Source organism: Furipterus horrens, unplaced genomic scaffold, assembly GCF_987537825.1.
Source record: "Furipterus horrens unplaced genomic scaffold, mFurHor1.1.pri manual_scaffold_5, whole genome shotgun sequence".
NCBI lineage: Eukaryota > Metazoa > Chordata > Mammalia > Chiroptera > Furipteridae > Furipterus > Furipterus horrens.
The window spans coordinates 86,205,887-86,220,196 of NW_028327175.1; the positions used below are offsets into that span (position 1 = coordinate 86,205,887).

Genomic DNA, 14,310 nt, shown 5'->3' on the forward strand with positions numbered 1-14,310 from the left:
GTCAATCTTCAGGAGGTAAAGATGGTCCTAAGACTTCTGAAAAATAATTTTTCTTGGGGCTAGATTGTAGGCCTGGGGTAAATTTGTCTTATGCCTTTCCCAAAGGCAAAATCTCCTTAGGCTTCATCCCTTTTTTTTCTGGTTTGTTTGGGAAAACCATTGGCCATGTTTTTATAAAAAAATATTTGGAAGATGATAGATAGGAGAGTGAGCACATTAGTTATAAAAAGAGCATCAAGCAAAGGCTGAGCTTCTTCATCCCAGGGAAGATCTATCTGTACATATCCCACCAGGAAGAGTATAGGCCTGAGATGCATTCTTGGTTTGACAGTTATGGCCACAATTCATTAATACTCTGTTCCCATAATAAAGAAAGGTGGACACTTGGTAAGTTATAAGACATTTGTGCCCCCTCTGAGAGTTTTCATAATATGTTAATTTCATAGTCGGCGGCGGCGGCAGCCGTCCGTCTCGAGAGACGATGGTGTAGCTTCTTAAGAGTCTATCTGCACCACCGAGAATGGCTGTGCAGTCCGACTCGGGAGTGACACGGTATCTGTCTCCTCCCGTGTTGAATCGACATCTTGCGATGACGCTGGAGTGTCCTCTCCAGTGAAGCTGAAGCTACAGAGCCTGGGCAGTGTGATATGGAGGGTCTGCTGTTGCCCATGCAGCAGACCCCCCCTCTCTTCGCAGCTGAAGGGCCCAAGGGAAAGACGGAGTCAATACAGCTTGGCTTCAGGTGCGCCGCAGGAGTTGCCGGTGTTGACTACAACGTCAAACCGCCTTAGGGACTCCGGCTCCGGATTTTCTGTCGGGGTTTACTCCCTTAGCCTTTCCCCTGAAGAGGTATGCCACAAGGCAGCGGAGGTTTTTTGGAGTCAGAGTTTTCCTTCTCTTAATTTCATAGTATTCTCATAATATTCACTGTTGAATTATTTCTTCTATAAAAGTTCTTAACCTTAGACGCTCAGACACTCAAAAAGTCTGGCATATGACTATATCTCAAATTTAAAAAATATATAACTAGTAAAAATTTTGCTAAATTATTTCAATAAAATTAGTTCACTTGTAGTGGTAAGAATTTTATTTTTTGCTTTTAAAATCATTATTCTGAAAAGAGGTACTACATAGGCTTCAAAGAGCTGTCAAAGGGATCCATGGCACTAAAATGTTAAGAATCCCTAAGGTAGTTGGGGGAGGTCTTTCCCCGGGATCTGCAGTTTCCTTAACCTAATTTTCACACTTCTTGGTTCTTTCTTCTATGATCTCACCACCCTGCCTCTGATGGTTTATGTCATAGGTGTCTGTGATGTGCTGTAAATATCAATCTTTCTTTGGGTGAAATACTCATTTTAATACAATAATAGTGCAATTCATCATGAAAAGTTTCTTCAAATTTATTTCAACACTCACTGAAAGAATCCTATGTACTTGTTTCTGGGCTAGTCAAAGAGGATACTGGGTCAAAAAAAACAAAAAACCAAACAAAAAACTCACTGTTCTTTATCAACTTTCAGTCTAACAGGTGTGTGTTCAGTAACTTCTGGATTTGTTTCCCCCACAGATCTTAAAGGCATCTGAGATTTAACAGGGACTTTCCAGTGCTCCAGAGTGCTGCCCTACACTGAAGCTCTGAGTCACCGTCTTTAGGTCTAAGGTTCTGGCAACAATGTGGACTCCCAGGACAGCCCACTTCTCTAACCTTTGCCCTAAGAAGAAGACCCAAATGAATCTGGGTTGAAATCAGAGCAAGGGCTAGAGAAAGATTTCATTGTTAATGGAAAGAAGAAAGGAGAAAAGGGTTTCCAAAAAATTGCAACAGACTTTCCACCATTCTAAAGAACCTACCTTCCTTATCAACCAAGCTGTTCTATCTAATGACTCCTATTCTGGCCTTTGGCCAGAAACAGAGCATGTCAATCCTGGTGAACAAAGAAAGACAAACCCTCAGAAGAACAGACCTGGAACTGTAATACTCTCAAAACGGTCCAGTAAGAGAATTATGTCGGAAAGCCAGCCCAGCCCACCTGTGATCCCATCCCGCAGGCCGGGACTCCAGATATGCTATATCTGTGGCCGAGAATTTGGGTCCCAATCACTTGCCATTCATGAGCCTCAGTGCTTGGAGAAGTGGCGTACTGAAAACAGCAAGTTACCCAAGCACCTGAGGAGGCCAGAACCCTCCAAACCACAGCCTCTCGGCCTCAGTGGATCCTACGATCTTCAGGCAGTGAATGATGCAGCGCTCCAGAGTTCTCAGGCTCAGCTGCTGCCCTGTGAATCCTGTGGCCACACATTCCTGCCAGATCGTCTTCTTGTTCACCAGAGAAGTTGCAAACCAAAGGGTGAGGGGCCCAGAACACCAAACCCCAACACTTCTAACGATATTACTGGTCTTAAGAAAGCTTCTGGTGGCATCCCAGCTCGACCAAGGGCTCTCATCTGTTACATTTGTGGTAGGGAATTTGGCACCCTCTCCCTTCCTATTCATGAGCCCAAATGCCTGGAAAAGTGGAAAACAGAAAATGACCGGCTCCCCAGGGAGCTCCGCCGGCCACTCCCAGAGAAGCCTCAGCCCCTTACTACTAGAGAGGGGCCAAGTCAAGCTCAGCTTGTACCCTGCCCAAATTGCAGCCGGACCTTTGCCCCCGACCGCCTTCTGGTACACCAGAGAAGTTGTAAAGCTCAACCAAGTGGGCCACAAGTTAAGAATTTGACCTTAGGGAGTAAAGGTGGCTTAAAAGAATCCACCAATTTCAAGCAGCAAAGGAACACGGCAGCACCCACTGTGACTGATAAGGTAATTCATGCCACATGAGATGCACTGGGTGGACCTGGGAATACATCGTGCCTCCAGGGGCATGAGAGAAAACTGACCCAGAATCAACTGCCTCAACCCCTAGAATGTGGTTTCTTTCAAAGCCTATTTCTACCCCAATGCAGCTGTCCAAATTGACCCCTGTTGAACTCCAGGGGCTGTATCACTCGTTGGCAAAGTAGACATAAGAACACCCTTGCCTGGTGGGTTCATGGTCCTTTTCCGTTCTGCTGCCTAAGAGAGAGAGAGAGAGATGGACTTCTTGCTTCCCTGATCCCTCATACCAATAATCCTTGGGAGAGACTGTTATTTGAAAATGAGTCATTCATTAATGCTATGTCTACATTACAGAGCTATAATTCCCGTTCCAAAAACCAATATTTATTACCAGTTTATTTTAGTCATCTACCTTAGGAATTCATTTTTGGCAATCTGGGTTATGCTGAGTTTATCTTACTAAAATAGAATCTGTGTCAAAAACCCCAAATGACTTTAGCAATAATTAAACACTGGAACACTTGCAGAAATAGACATGCTCTGCGAATACAGCATGTTTTCTTTTAATATTTACATGATTATAGTATGTGGGGAATTAATCCCAGCATAGACACTCAAGCAACTTGGTGTGTGTTCATGGCTCTGGGAAGTGCTGAATTCCCACTGCTGCTCTGTGCCGTGTGTTTGGGTTGGACACCATGCCCTAACTCACCACTTGGGCAATTGTAAATATGCATGACCCCATGACCCCATTGTAAATAAGGGACTGGGCCTTCACCTGAAGTTTCATCATCAACCAGGATTTTAGAAGGGTACTTATGAGGGTGGCTACCTGCAAAACAGGGCGTAGTCCATGGACTTTGACCTATCATTAAGCCAGGAGAGTGGATGCGCTCTTCTGTATCACACCTTACAGAATGTCAAATCATGAAAACTAAGAAGTGGTCAAAGTTTTTTTTTTCTATGACTTGCTACTTGAAACACCCACCTGCAGGGTTGTTTAAATGGGCTGTTTTGGGGAAACTAAAGTTAATCAAGCGATTGCAAAGGATTAAACCAGAGGGAGTTGGGAGAGGGGGAGAGCTTTAATTTTTAATCCCAGTTTTCTTCCTTACATATTTATTGCATTATTTTGGCAAACGTCTAGTGCTTTTTTCTAACTTCCATGATTAAAATTAAATTATTATGGACTTGTTGATTTGGAAAATTTTAAGACAATGATTCTAAACTTGAAGAGTCAGACTCAAGGAAGCTGGGTGAGCATTCTGACAAACCTTGAAGCAAGAATGGCTGGTTTCTTTGCCGAATGAAAACCCGAACTCTTACATGTGGCATGGACTGCAGACTGGTCTCATAAACATGATCTGTTTTTCCCATCTTCTGGCTGTTGCTTTTCTTCCAGGACATGTGAGGTCTGGATTCAACGAGCAAAAGATCGCGTTCTGGGTCACAATCAGAATCTCTGTTAGGGTCTGACTTTCATCCCTGTTTCCTTATTGTATGCATTTACTTCAAATGTTCTCATTACAGATCTGGAGATAGGGAAGAGTGTGGTCAGGATTCTTGGTCTTGTTGTTATAACACATACTTTGTGCTCCCAAGAGTGGAGCCAACAGGCTGAGCACAGCATGTTCTCACTCAGTCACGACTGCTAAAAGAGGCTGGCCTGGGCCCACGGCTTCACAAGAAGACACCTTCTGACTCACGCAGTTGTCTGGAGGGGAGAATGTCAGGAGGAGAGGCCAGCCATGGCCCTTGAGGACTCGTGCTTTAGATTAGTGTAGGGGGAATTCATCAGGCAAGGGCATCTAGAGGACATGGCCTGTTCACATGTCCTGAAAAGACATGTGTCAGTGAGAAACTGGTGCCCACGGCTGTCAGATGTTTGCTAGCCTGTTTGGGGACCATGTGGACTTTAGTGTAGGTCATAGAAAGGTCATGTAACTTAGGGCCCCCTTAGTCACCAGATTTAAAGCAAGTTAAGTTTCATTACAATGGAGAAATCTCCTAGGCTTCAGAGAGGCATAGGATCTTTGAAGCAATGGACTTGATTCCTTTGCTAAAAAAGATGTTTGTCATGCGATGGTGCTTTCAGCAGAGAGCCTCTGTTGGGTACTATAGTTCTCTCTTTTGTTTACGATTTGATCCTGTCTGTTACCGGTTTTTCTTTCTTTATATCATTTAAAATTTAGTGTTATGAGTCATACATTTTCCATAAGGAGTACTGCCCTATGCATTATTAGATTTCAGAATTTCATCTGCCTGTGACGGTTGACTTTTGGCTGACAATGATGCACACACATTTTTTTTTGTAGTTCAAATGTTTGCTTCATTTCTTCTCATCAATTACAACAATTTCCCTCTAGAATCCTTGATTTGACTTCTGATTAGAATCAATGATCTTGCCTGATGTTCCCAGGGCGCTCAGTCTTGTAGTGAATTCAGGTAAGAAAAATATTTTCAGAACCATGATCATAGTACTTGGAAAACAATTCACTCCAGTTGGGCAACAACGACTGTTTCGTTGGCAGAGTGAATTACCTTCTGCTCAGAATGTTCTTCCAACATAGATTGGCTCAGTTCTCTCATGACACAGATGCTTCTGTCACCTTTCAATCATTTCTAAACATAAACAAATGCCACTAAGGCAAGTTCTCTTCCAAGACCTCAGTGGGCACCCTGCATTAGCCCTGCTCTTTAAGCAGTGTTCAGGCTTGAATCTTCCTGTTGCTTCCCATTCAAAATACAGGGCTGAATTCACCCCTTCTGATCTCATAGGGAAGTTGTGAAGAATACCAAGAAGTATATAAGAGGAATAAAGGCCTCAGTGTGGATTTGTATTTAGAAGGTGTGATTCCCTGGGCTTGTGGCTTTCCCATTATATAGTGTTACAGCAGCACTAAACTCCTTTTCTTCCCTCTAAAAGAAGGAAAGCCAGAATAAGCAATATCCAATTTAGCAAGATTTTAGTAGTCGTATTAATCCCAGGTGAAATTTTGATGCATACTATGGCGAATCATAGATTATGATTTTGAATTTTAGTATTTATTTAGTGAGATCTTTTGATGTCTGTTTTACTAAGTAGTTCCCTACATGGTGCTGAGGAGCACAGCAACAGAGGTCATTTTTGCTCCATTTTAATACGAGTGAATAAATTTTGATATTTAAATTAAATACTTGGAAAAATACTTTCCTTTTCTGGAAGCCAATAGTATTTCATTTTTTTGGCTTTAGGCCCCTTTCTAGCTAATTGGGACACAGGTTGACAGAGTTAATTAAATATAACTACAGTACAAACCAAAATGAAGCCTTTGTATAATTATCTTTTATTGGTTAAATAATGCTTGGTGTTATTTTTTTAAGATTATGCTTGTAAGATATGAAACACCTTTCCTAAAAATCCTTTACTATATTACAAAATAGGCATTATATTTTCTTTAGGGAAACTATCTTTTCTATAAATGATTGTCTCTCTCAATGTAGTTTTAAGCTACCTTTTACATTTGAGATGCTCAGGTTTGAGCGAAAAAATCCCTTCAGATACTTCTTTAGCATCTGGTGCTGCCATCTGGTGTTTTCTTTTAAAGTAATATTTCTCACACTATAAAAGTATTATTTATTGCCTTCCTCTGTGTTACCTCCAACTATATTTGAGTGGGTACCCTTGTAGTATAAGCTCCAGTTATTTAGGACTTCAGTTATATATTTGGTTTAGTGTTATATATTCTGTTTCATAGCTAATTGTCTCATTCTCGAAAGGCAAAATTCTCAATAAGACAGTCACGATAAAATTCAGAAGGACAAGATGGACAGTCTCACGTTGTCAAAAGTTGTGTGTATGCATGTGTACCTACTAGGTAAGAAGCACTTGGAATTTATTGGGAGGCATGGAAGAAAGGGAACTTCCTGGAGTACTTTTATGATCAGCACTTTATACAAATGATATCATTTTAATCTTCATAATATTACTAAAAGACAGATATTATTTTCCCCAAGATTAAGCAACTTGGCCAGATCACACAGTGGATTTGGTTGTGGGTGTCCGAGTTAGATATAAGTAGTTGCAAAGACTTCTACCTTTCCATGTCACTGAGCAAGAGGCTTATGTGTAATATAAAACGGTATGCTGCATTGCCAGGCTGTGAGTGCCAAGTAGGACAAAGAGGATGGAAGTTTGTTCATTCAACAAGTGTTTATTGTTAGACATTGACTAAGCATTAAACATAGTCATAAAAAAAGACAGACACAGTTCTTGATCCCATGGAGACTTGTGAAGGTAATATGAAATAAATAAATATAAAATTTCCAATTGTGATATGACAGTATCTATTGGTGGGAGTGGACATTAAAGAGCTTGGGTTAAGAAAACATGTTGGAGGAAGTGAATTCCCCGAGACGCAAATGATGTGACTGTATTAGCCAAGAGTAAATATGGGGGAAAGGGAAAGCAGGAGGAGACATTCTGGCCAACGGAAGCCTTTGTGAAGGCCTTGAGGTAAGAAAGATGTTAAAATGGAACTACAAAGTCCAAAAGTGGCCAGAGCCTAATGGAGCAGGGAACAGGCACACAAGATAAAGCTGTAGAAACAGCATAGTTCTGTCCAGCTGCTCTGCGGACATAGTGAGAGATGATGATGGCTTGGCCAAGAGTACTGGTAGCAGAGATGAAGATAAGGCATGATGAGCAGAACTTGGTGGCAGTGAGGATGTGGAGAGGTGAGGAAGGGGGTCATGGATGACTCCCAGATTTCTAGTTTGAGCAACTCCACTAGTTGTGCTGTTTTCTAAGATGGAGAAGACTTGAGAAAGCATAGCTCTTGCAGTTAAGATAAATAATTCCATTCTGGGCATATCAAATTTGAAATACTTGTGAGAAATCTAAGTGGGTAAGTCAAGCTGAATTTATAAGCCTTGGTCTCAAAAAAGAAGACTGGACTGGCATATACATTTCTGCAGTATTAACATATACTTAAAGTCATCAGAATGAGTATAAGGTTATATAAATAGACCGAGAGCTGAGTTAAGAGGCATTACCCTATTTAGGGATAAGAAGGGAAGGAGCTGGAGAATGAATGCCTGGAGACACCAGAGAAAAGACAGGCGTATGGTGCCGCAGAAACTGAGATCAGAGAAAATGTCAAGAAGAAGGGTGTGGAAAACTGCGGTGAGGTTGAATAGGATGAGCGCCAAAAACATATCTATTTGATTTGGCAATGTGGATTTAGTTTGATAACCTTGGAAAGAACACATGCAGTGTAATGGTGCGGGTGGCAGAGTGTGTGGATGATAAAGACAGGATGTGGTTTTAGAACTCTGGCTTTGAAGATGAGGAGAGAAATAATGGGTAGGCTGGAAATAGATAATGGGTTTAGAGAAATTTCTTTAAAACATGGGAGCTTCTAAACTATATTTGAATGTTTAGGACTGTGGGGACTGTGGTCTGGTGGAGAGAGAGGTTGAAGAAACAGAGGTGATAAGGGTAAGTATAAAACCTAAGGGAGAAATGGTCCCCAGGGAGTGGGATCCCATTCAGAGGGCATAGGGTTTGATAAGAGGAGGCGCTTTTTTGTTTCAGGAGGAGGTTGAATACAGGTGAATGCAAGTTTGTAGGTGTTAATGGGAAGGTGAAGAAACTACAATGTGTTAGCTTTTCTCTTCTCAGTGAAATACCAGGCCAGCTTATCAACTGTATCACATGAGAAAGAGAGAGGTATAACAGAGAGAAAAGGTTCATTTTAACAGTCTACTTAGTCCTTAGTCTCTTCACACCTTCAGTTAATCAAGACTTAGGCTCATAGAACCCTTTGCCTCTATGATTCCCAAACACAAGAATGACTTGGACCTCTTTAGAGGTGGTAGATATACATTCAGTGGGATTCTTCTGGGGGTTTCCACCATTAAAATGATCTTCAGTGGCCCTAGTTCACTTCCTCAGCTCTGCTGATGTCATGGAAACCAGCCTTAACCTCACAAACTGCCCCCTGATGATGCTGGCAGCTGGACCACTGATGTGCAAGTCCACATGCCACTTTCTCTGTCCTTGGTGCCAGCCATGCCTGTGCACCAGGGCAGCATTTTAGGATCCCCCAGCTCTTGGGTGTACAAGGTGCAACTGGAAGGTAACAAGACCAGTTTTCTTCTGTACTGTTGTTTCTAAAAACCAACCCAAAGGAATCTGTATATATATACAGGGTGAGGCAAGAGTAGGTTTACAGTTGGGAGTACATGAAACAGAGTTTATTGTTGTATTATTTATTTAATTATTGTATTATTTTTCCAAATGAAAAATGGTAAACTTTTGCTAACCCTGTATATTGTGTGGGTGGGATATGTGTGTGTTGATGGTGGTGGGGAGAGAGTTACAAATTTTGAAACAATAGCATCACTAGCAAAATTGTTCTATAGCTTTTTAATATAAAATTTTGAAGGATAAATGCTCATCTGTACAATTTACAGCCTAACATAATTATTTTTAAAAATAAGGTTCAATTTATAATTAAATATCCATGTTGAGAGAGACCATAATAGCTATAGCAACCTCTCTTAAGAGCCCAAAGTCCAAAGCAAAAGCAGGTGGTCATTACATTGGTGCTCCAATATGTGGCTTTCTGCTTCTCCAGAAAGAAAAATACTGATTGTAAGCTCTGTGAGAGGAGAGGATTGTATGTTATTAATTCAAATATTATTCAGGCCTAAATGAACAAAACCACAACATGCCATGCTCTCAAAGAATCAGCCTAGCTTAAGTGATTTCATGTCTTCATAAGTCTGCTTTTTCCTCTAACCCCCACCTCCCTGCTTCCAGCCCCCAATACACAGACACTTGAATTTTCTGGTGATAGATGCTTAGCAAATCTTTGTGTTATGACTGATGGACATACATAGTTCTTAGAAATCTAAATTCCAACTTCAACAATTAAAATCACTTTCCAAATTCAAAGAACTTCATCAAAGGTAGTGCAACACAACCTCAAAGGTGGGGGAATTCCTACTGAAACAAAAGTGACTTTCCTATGAATGGAATGTCACTGCTGAATGTGAAGCTTGGTTTAGCTTTATGACCAGGTAGAACACCAAGAGGATTTGACTTACAATGCCCTCTCTTGCTTTCCCTTTACATTATGGAATTTACCTCCTTCTTACATCCATTGTCTCTTTTGAATATCACTTCCATGAGGCTGTCTTATATGTAAAGAGTTGTTCTACAAATTGAAGAAAGGCCTAATAAATCCAGGAACTCAGTAAATTTCCAATATTCCCGCTCTAAGCACCAGCTCTTATGCCATGATCCAAGAAACTCCCACTTCCCAGGCTACCTTTGTTTAAATAGAGAAGGTAAAAACATAAAAGTATCTCTAGTCTGTACCTAAAGCTTCAGGGAATCAGAGGCAGAGGGGCGGGCCAAGGGTAGGGAGGGATTAGGCTCCACAACTCTGATAAGAAAGCAACAGCAACACAACTGTCTCCTGGGATTAGAATTCTTTCTGGCCTATCCAAGGTGGTGTCTTTCTTTTTTTTTTTTAATGGAAAATTTCTTCCCTCAGCCTTTCTGTGGGAGCTGGGGCCCTTTTGGCATATACATTGTAAACAAACCAGGCATTGGAAATACCGACCAGCTTCCTTTTTTCCCTCTCTAACTGTAGTAACTAGAAAACATGATTGGTCATCTCAATTTGTGGGTTTTCCTGTCTTGCCCCCATTGTTCCCTTGTTGCTTCATTTTACTCAGTGACCTGCAAGCCATCTGACCAGGAGAGTCAGGCCTGGTGCCAAATAGAGGAACCAAACACCAGTGACATCCTCTGTCCATGTTTTTCTAGAAAAGTCATTCTTATAAGAATTTGCAAAGAGATTTATTTAAATACATTACTTTCCAGTCAGGAGCATTCTCAATGATCAGAATCAAAAGCAGTTTCTCAAATGAGAAAAGAATTAAAAAAAAAAACAAAAAACAGCTAAGAAACCATATTCCTAACCCTGGCTGCTGTGGCTCAGTGGATTGAGCGTTGGCCTAAGAGCCAAGTGTCGCTGGTTCTATTCCCAGTCAGGGCACATGAGTAGGTTGCACATCAGGTCCCCAGTTGGGGGCGCGAGTGAGAGGCAACACACAGTGATGTTTCTCTCCCTCTCTTTCTCCTTTCCCCTCTCTCTAAAAATAAATAAACAAACAAATTAATTAATTAATTTTTTAAAATGGGATTATATATAAAAAAAAAAGGAAACCATATCCCTTTCAGACTCAGAAAATCTCATTTGGAATTTGTTCTTTGACTTATATTTTCTAGCCTTGTATCTCAGGATGAGCAATTAAATTACCTAAATTGCAAACTTATATTCAAAATAGCAATAGTTTACTTTTTAATTTTTTAAATGAGGTACATGAAGGTACTTGAATATTAACAGCATTTCCGATTGAATGGCCACATCTTTCTTATTATTAAAAGAAGCAAAGCAAAACTCCAAATCATAGGTAACAGACTCTCTAATAGTTGGCCAATAGGTTAGATTGGAAAAATTCTTTTACGTGGCATCCAGTGATTTCCAAAAACAATTTCATTTCAAACAACGATCCTTCCAGATGTGACATTCGAGTAGAATTGTTTGAAAGCACCAGAAGAAAATGTGAAATATCAGTGGTTTCTAGACAATCAAACTGCAATTGTTGAGGTTTGAGATTGAGTTACTCCTATATAATAAAATGCTATGTAACTGTCTGCATGTCAGACATGCCTGGGGGAATGGAAAGTTAATGATACACATTTAGTCTCAGTCGGGTTTGTTGAAATTTTGCTTAAATAGCCGCAGGCAAATATCTGACTTTGAGAATGAGTCTTTGGTGACCTGGCCTCATATTCTGATCTCCCTTTGTCTTTCAACTCCTATCAACACTATCCCTTTCTATGGTTGGAAGAGGGTTGGGAGAATCTGATAAATATTATACAAAAATCTTATAGGATTATTTGCATTTTAAAGATGGGGAGAAGGCAGTGTTGAACTCAATGGAATGAACTTTTGAGGTAATGGAAAGAGTGGTTTCTCTCAATTCCCACCCAATGGCTGACTCTGTGAATACAGACTCTGTGGGCAGAGCATGATATTCTGCTGGCCATTGATGACCATTCCCATTTCTAGAAGCAGCTGGAATCAGACAGACCTGTAGTACACTAATAGATGCCCAATGGAACCTAATATCTTTGAGCAAATTATGTAACTTCCCCCAACCCGTTTCCCCACTGTAAGAGGTTAAAATGAAAGAATGCTACAAAGGGCGTGAGATGGTACCTGGTCTGAAGTTGTCATTTGTCAGCTCCTCCCTGTCTCCTTCACTGTGGCAGTGCCTGAAGGCCCACTGTCTACGTGAAAATCAGCTTCATCACCTACTACCGGCTCTGTGCCTCAGTTTCCTGGTTTGTAAAACGGGGATACTGGGTCTTTCCCAGAGAATTATTATGAGAATTACTGAGATAAAGCACATTATGTACTTGGTACAGGGCCTGCACTCAGAAAGCATTGGGTAATTGCTAGCTGCTATTCGTTCAGACATTTTCAATATTGGAATATTTACAAGGATTCCTAACAGAATCTTTACTCATTTTGCCTCAAGTATGGAGAGAACCACTTTTGCTCTTATTTCTCCATCCAAACTTTCTTTGTTCTATGATATGCCCTGTGCACTTACCACAGATATTTTCATTATTTGGCCTAATGGAAGGGGGCAGGACTGTGGAAAACCTAAAACAGCAGCTAAGGCCCAAATTCTTTGTGCTTCACTTTGTCACACAGAGAGAAGAACACTGTCAGTGGAATGACACCCATCCCACCAGCTGCACAGTCACACATTCCCCTCAGACCCTGGCAGGACAGGCCCTGTTTCTGACAGCCTGGGATCCAGCTAGGAGTCAGGGAAACAAAAACTCCTCCAACAAGTAAATGATCTGAGGATTAAACGGTTACTATGTGCAAGTGGTCTTGGAAATCAGTTTTGTCCCTTAAAGTAGGTGCTTCTGTTGACTAAGGATAGGCGTTGAACCTCCAAGTGAGTTGTGTTGTAATGGCCTAAGTGCTTAAATTCAAAGAAAGCAGGGAATTTTCAGTGTGACAATCTCTGATGTCTCATTGCATACTTTTTTTTTTCTACAGTACTCTATTACTACCTGGCAAGGTGTTTTAATTCCAAGTAAGAAATTCAGTTTTTTGACTCAAAGCACTACCAACTTTATAGAAGATCCCAGCTAAAGATTTTCTAGATAGGTAATACACTATTTTTAGACACTGGCACATTTATGCAAATTAACCATAAGTTTGGATCATTTCTTACACTTGAGACATAAGGCAAATGCTTTTTATTGGGGAGATAAGTGGGAAGAAGAGAGTGGGAAAATAAGATACTCAGAGTCTCGTGCTCAAGTGCTTTCAGGGCCAGACAGGTTGTATATTAGACAATGGGGAGCGGTGGAGCCTGTGGTATCCTGTAGAGTAAGTCCCACCTAAAGATATTCACATATAAAACTTTTAAGAACATTGTGCTGGTCAAGGAAAGCATGCCTACCTATTGGCTGAAATGGCTATTGGTCCATTAATTTACCACCTGAGATCCCAGAGTATAAGGCAGAGAGGAAGGAGTTCTGGTAGGTAGTCTGGGCGAGATGCTCTAAATAGGAGAGCCTGGGTCAAAAGGGCCCCATGAAGGGACCCACATAGTTGCGTGATAGTTATGTGCAGGGATTGCTGACACAGATGCTTCATACCTGAGCATAGAGTAACTCACTCCAGCTGCCAACACCCATTTGGGTCACCTGTGGGAGTCTCCGAAACGATGATGCCATTCTTGTGAATCAGACACTTGGGAGCCAAACCTCCTAAGAATTTTACAGGGCCACAGAAAGTCCAGGATCCTAAAGAAGTTCCACATCTGGAGAGTAGTTTTCAGAACTAATCAGTCTGAGTCCAAACATAGCAATGAACAGAGAAGTCAAGAAAATGCTTCTTTCACCCAGCAGGTCCCTTTCACACCCGGCCCTGTTTCTTGACTGATTCCAGGCAGAATGGGCTCTGTGCATGCCAGTCAGGGATCTGTCTGCCTGATTTACTGTCCCAGAGAAAGAGCTGAGGACAAGTAAGAAATAGTTCCCAAATAAAGGTGGTGGGCCAAGCATGATTACTTCCCCTGTTAGGGGCAGTTCCCAGTTCTGAGCCTAGCACAGTGCCTGGCACATTGCCTGTAACCAGATCATTCTTCCTAAGCAACAGCACCTGGGCTACAATGGCCCTGAGAGACAGTCCTTTCCTCCAGATGCATTTCCACTCAGTGCAGGCCTCACACTTCCGAATCACGCTCAGCTATGATTTCAGCAGATGCCTCTGACTTCCTTCTGCTCCCAGTGCAACTTGAGTATCCATGTTTAAAATCTCATTGCTTTATTGGCTTCTGTGAAGTTGAAAAATATCTGATTAAATCCAGATATTTACAGATTGGCCATACTGTGCTCATTA

The 14,310-nt window shown here is 41.3% G+C and overlaps 1 protein-coding gene across 1 annotated transcript in view; it reads left to right on the forward strand.

Moving 5' to 3' along the window:
* The first annotated feature begins 1,780 nt into the window (after positions 1 to 1,780).
* LOC150008889 (zinc finger protein 474-like) overlaps positions 1,781 to 14,310 on the forward strand; it is a 33,173-nt gene continuing 20,643 nt past the window's right edge. The window contains exon 1 of the mRNA XM_090279056.1: positions 1,781 to 2,803. Within this exon, the coding sequence (XP_090135182.1) occupies positions 1,781 to 2,803 (1,023 nt within the window). The remainder of the gene's footprint in view (positions 2,804 to 14,310) is intronic.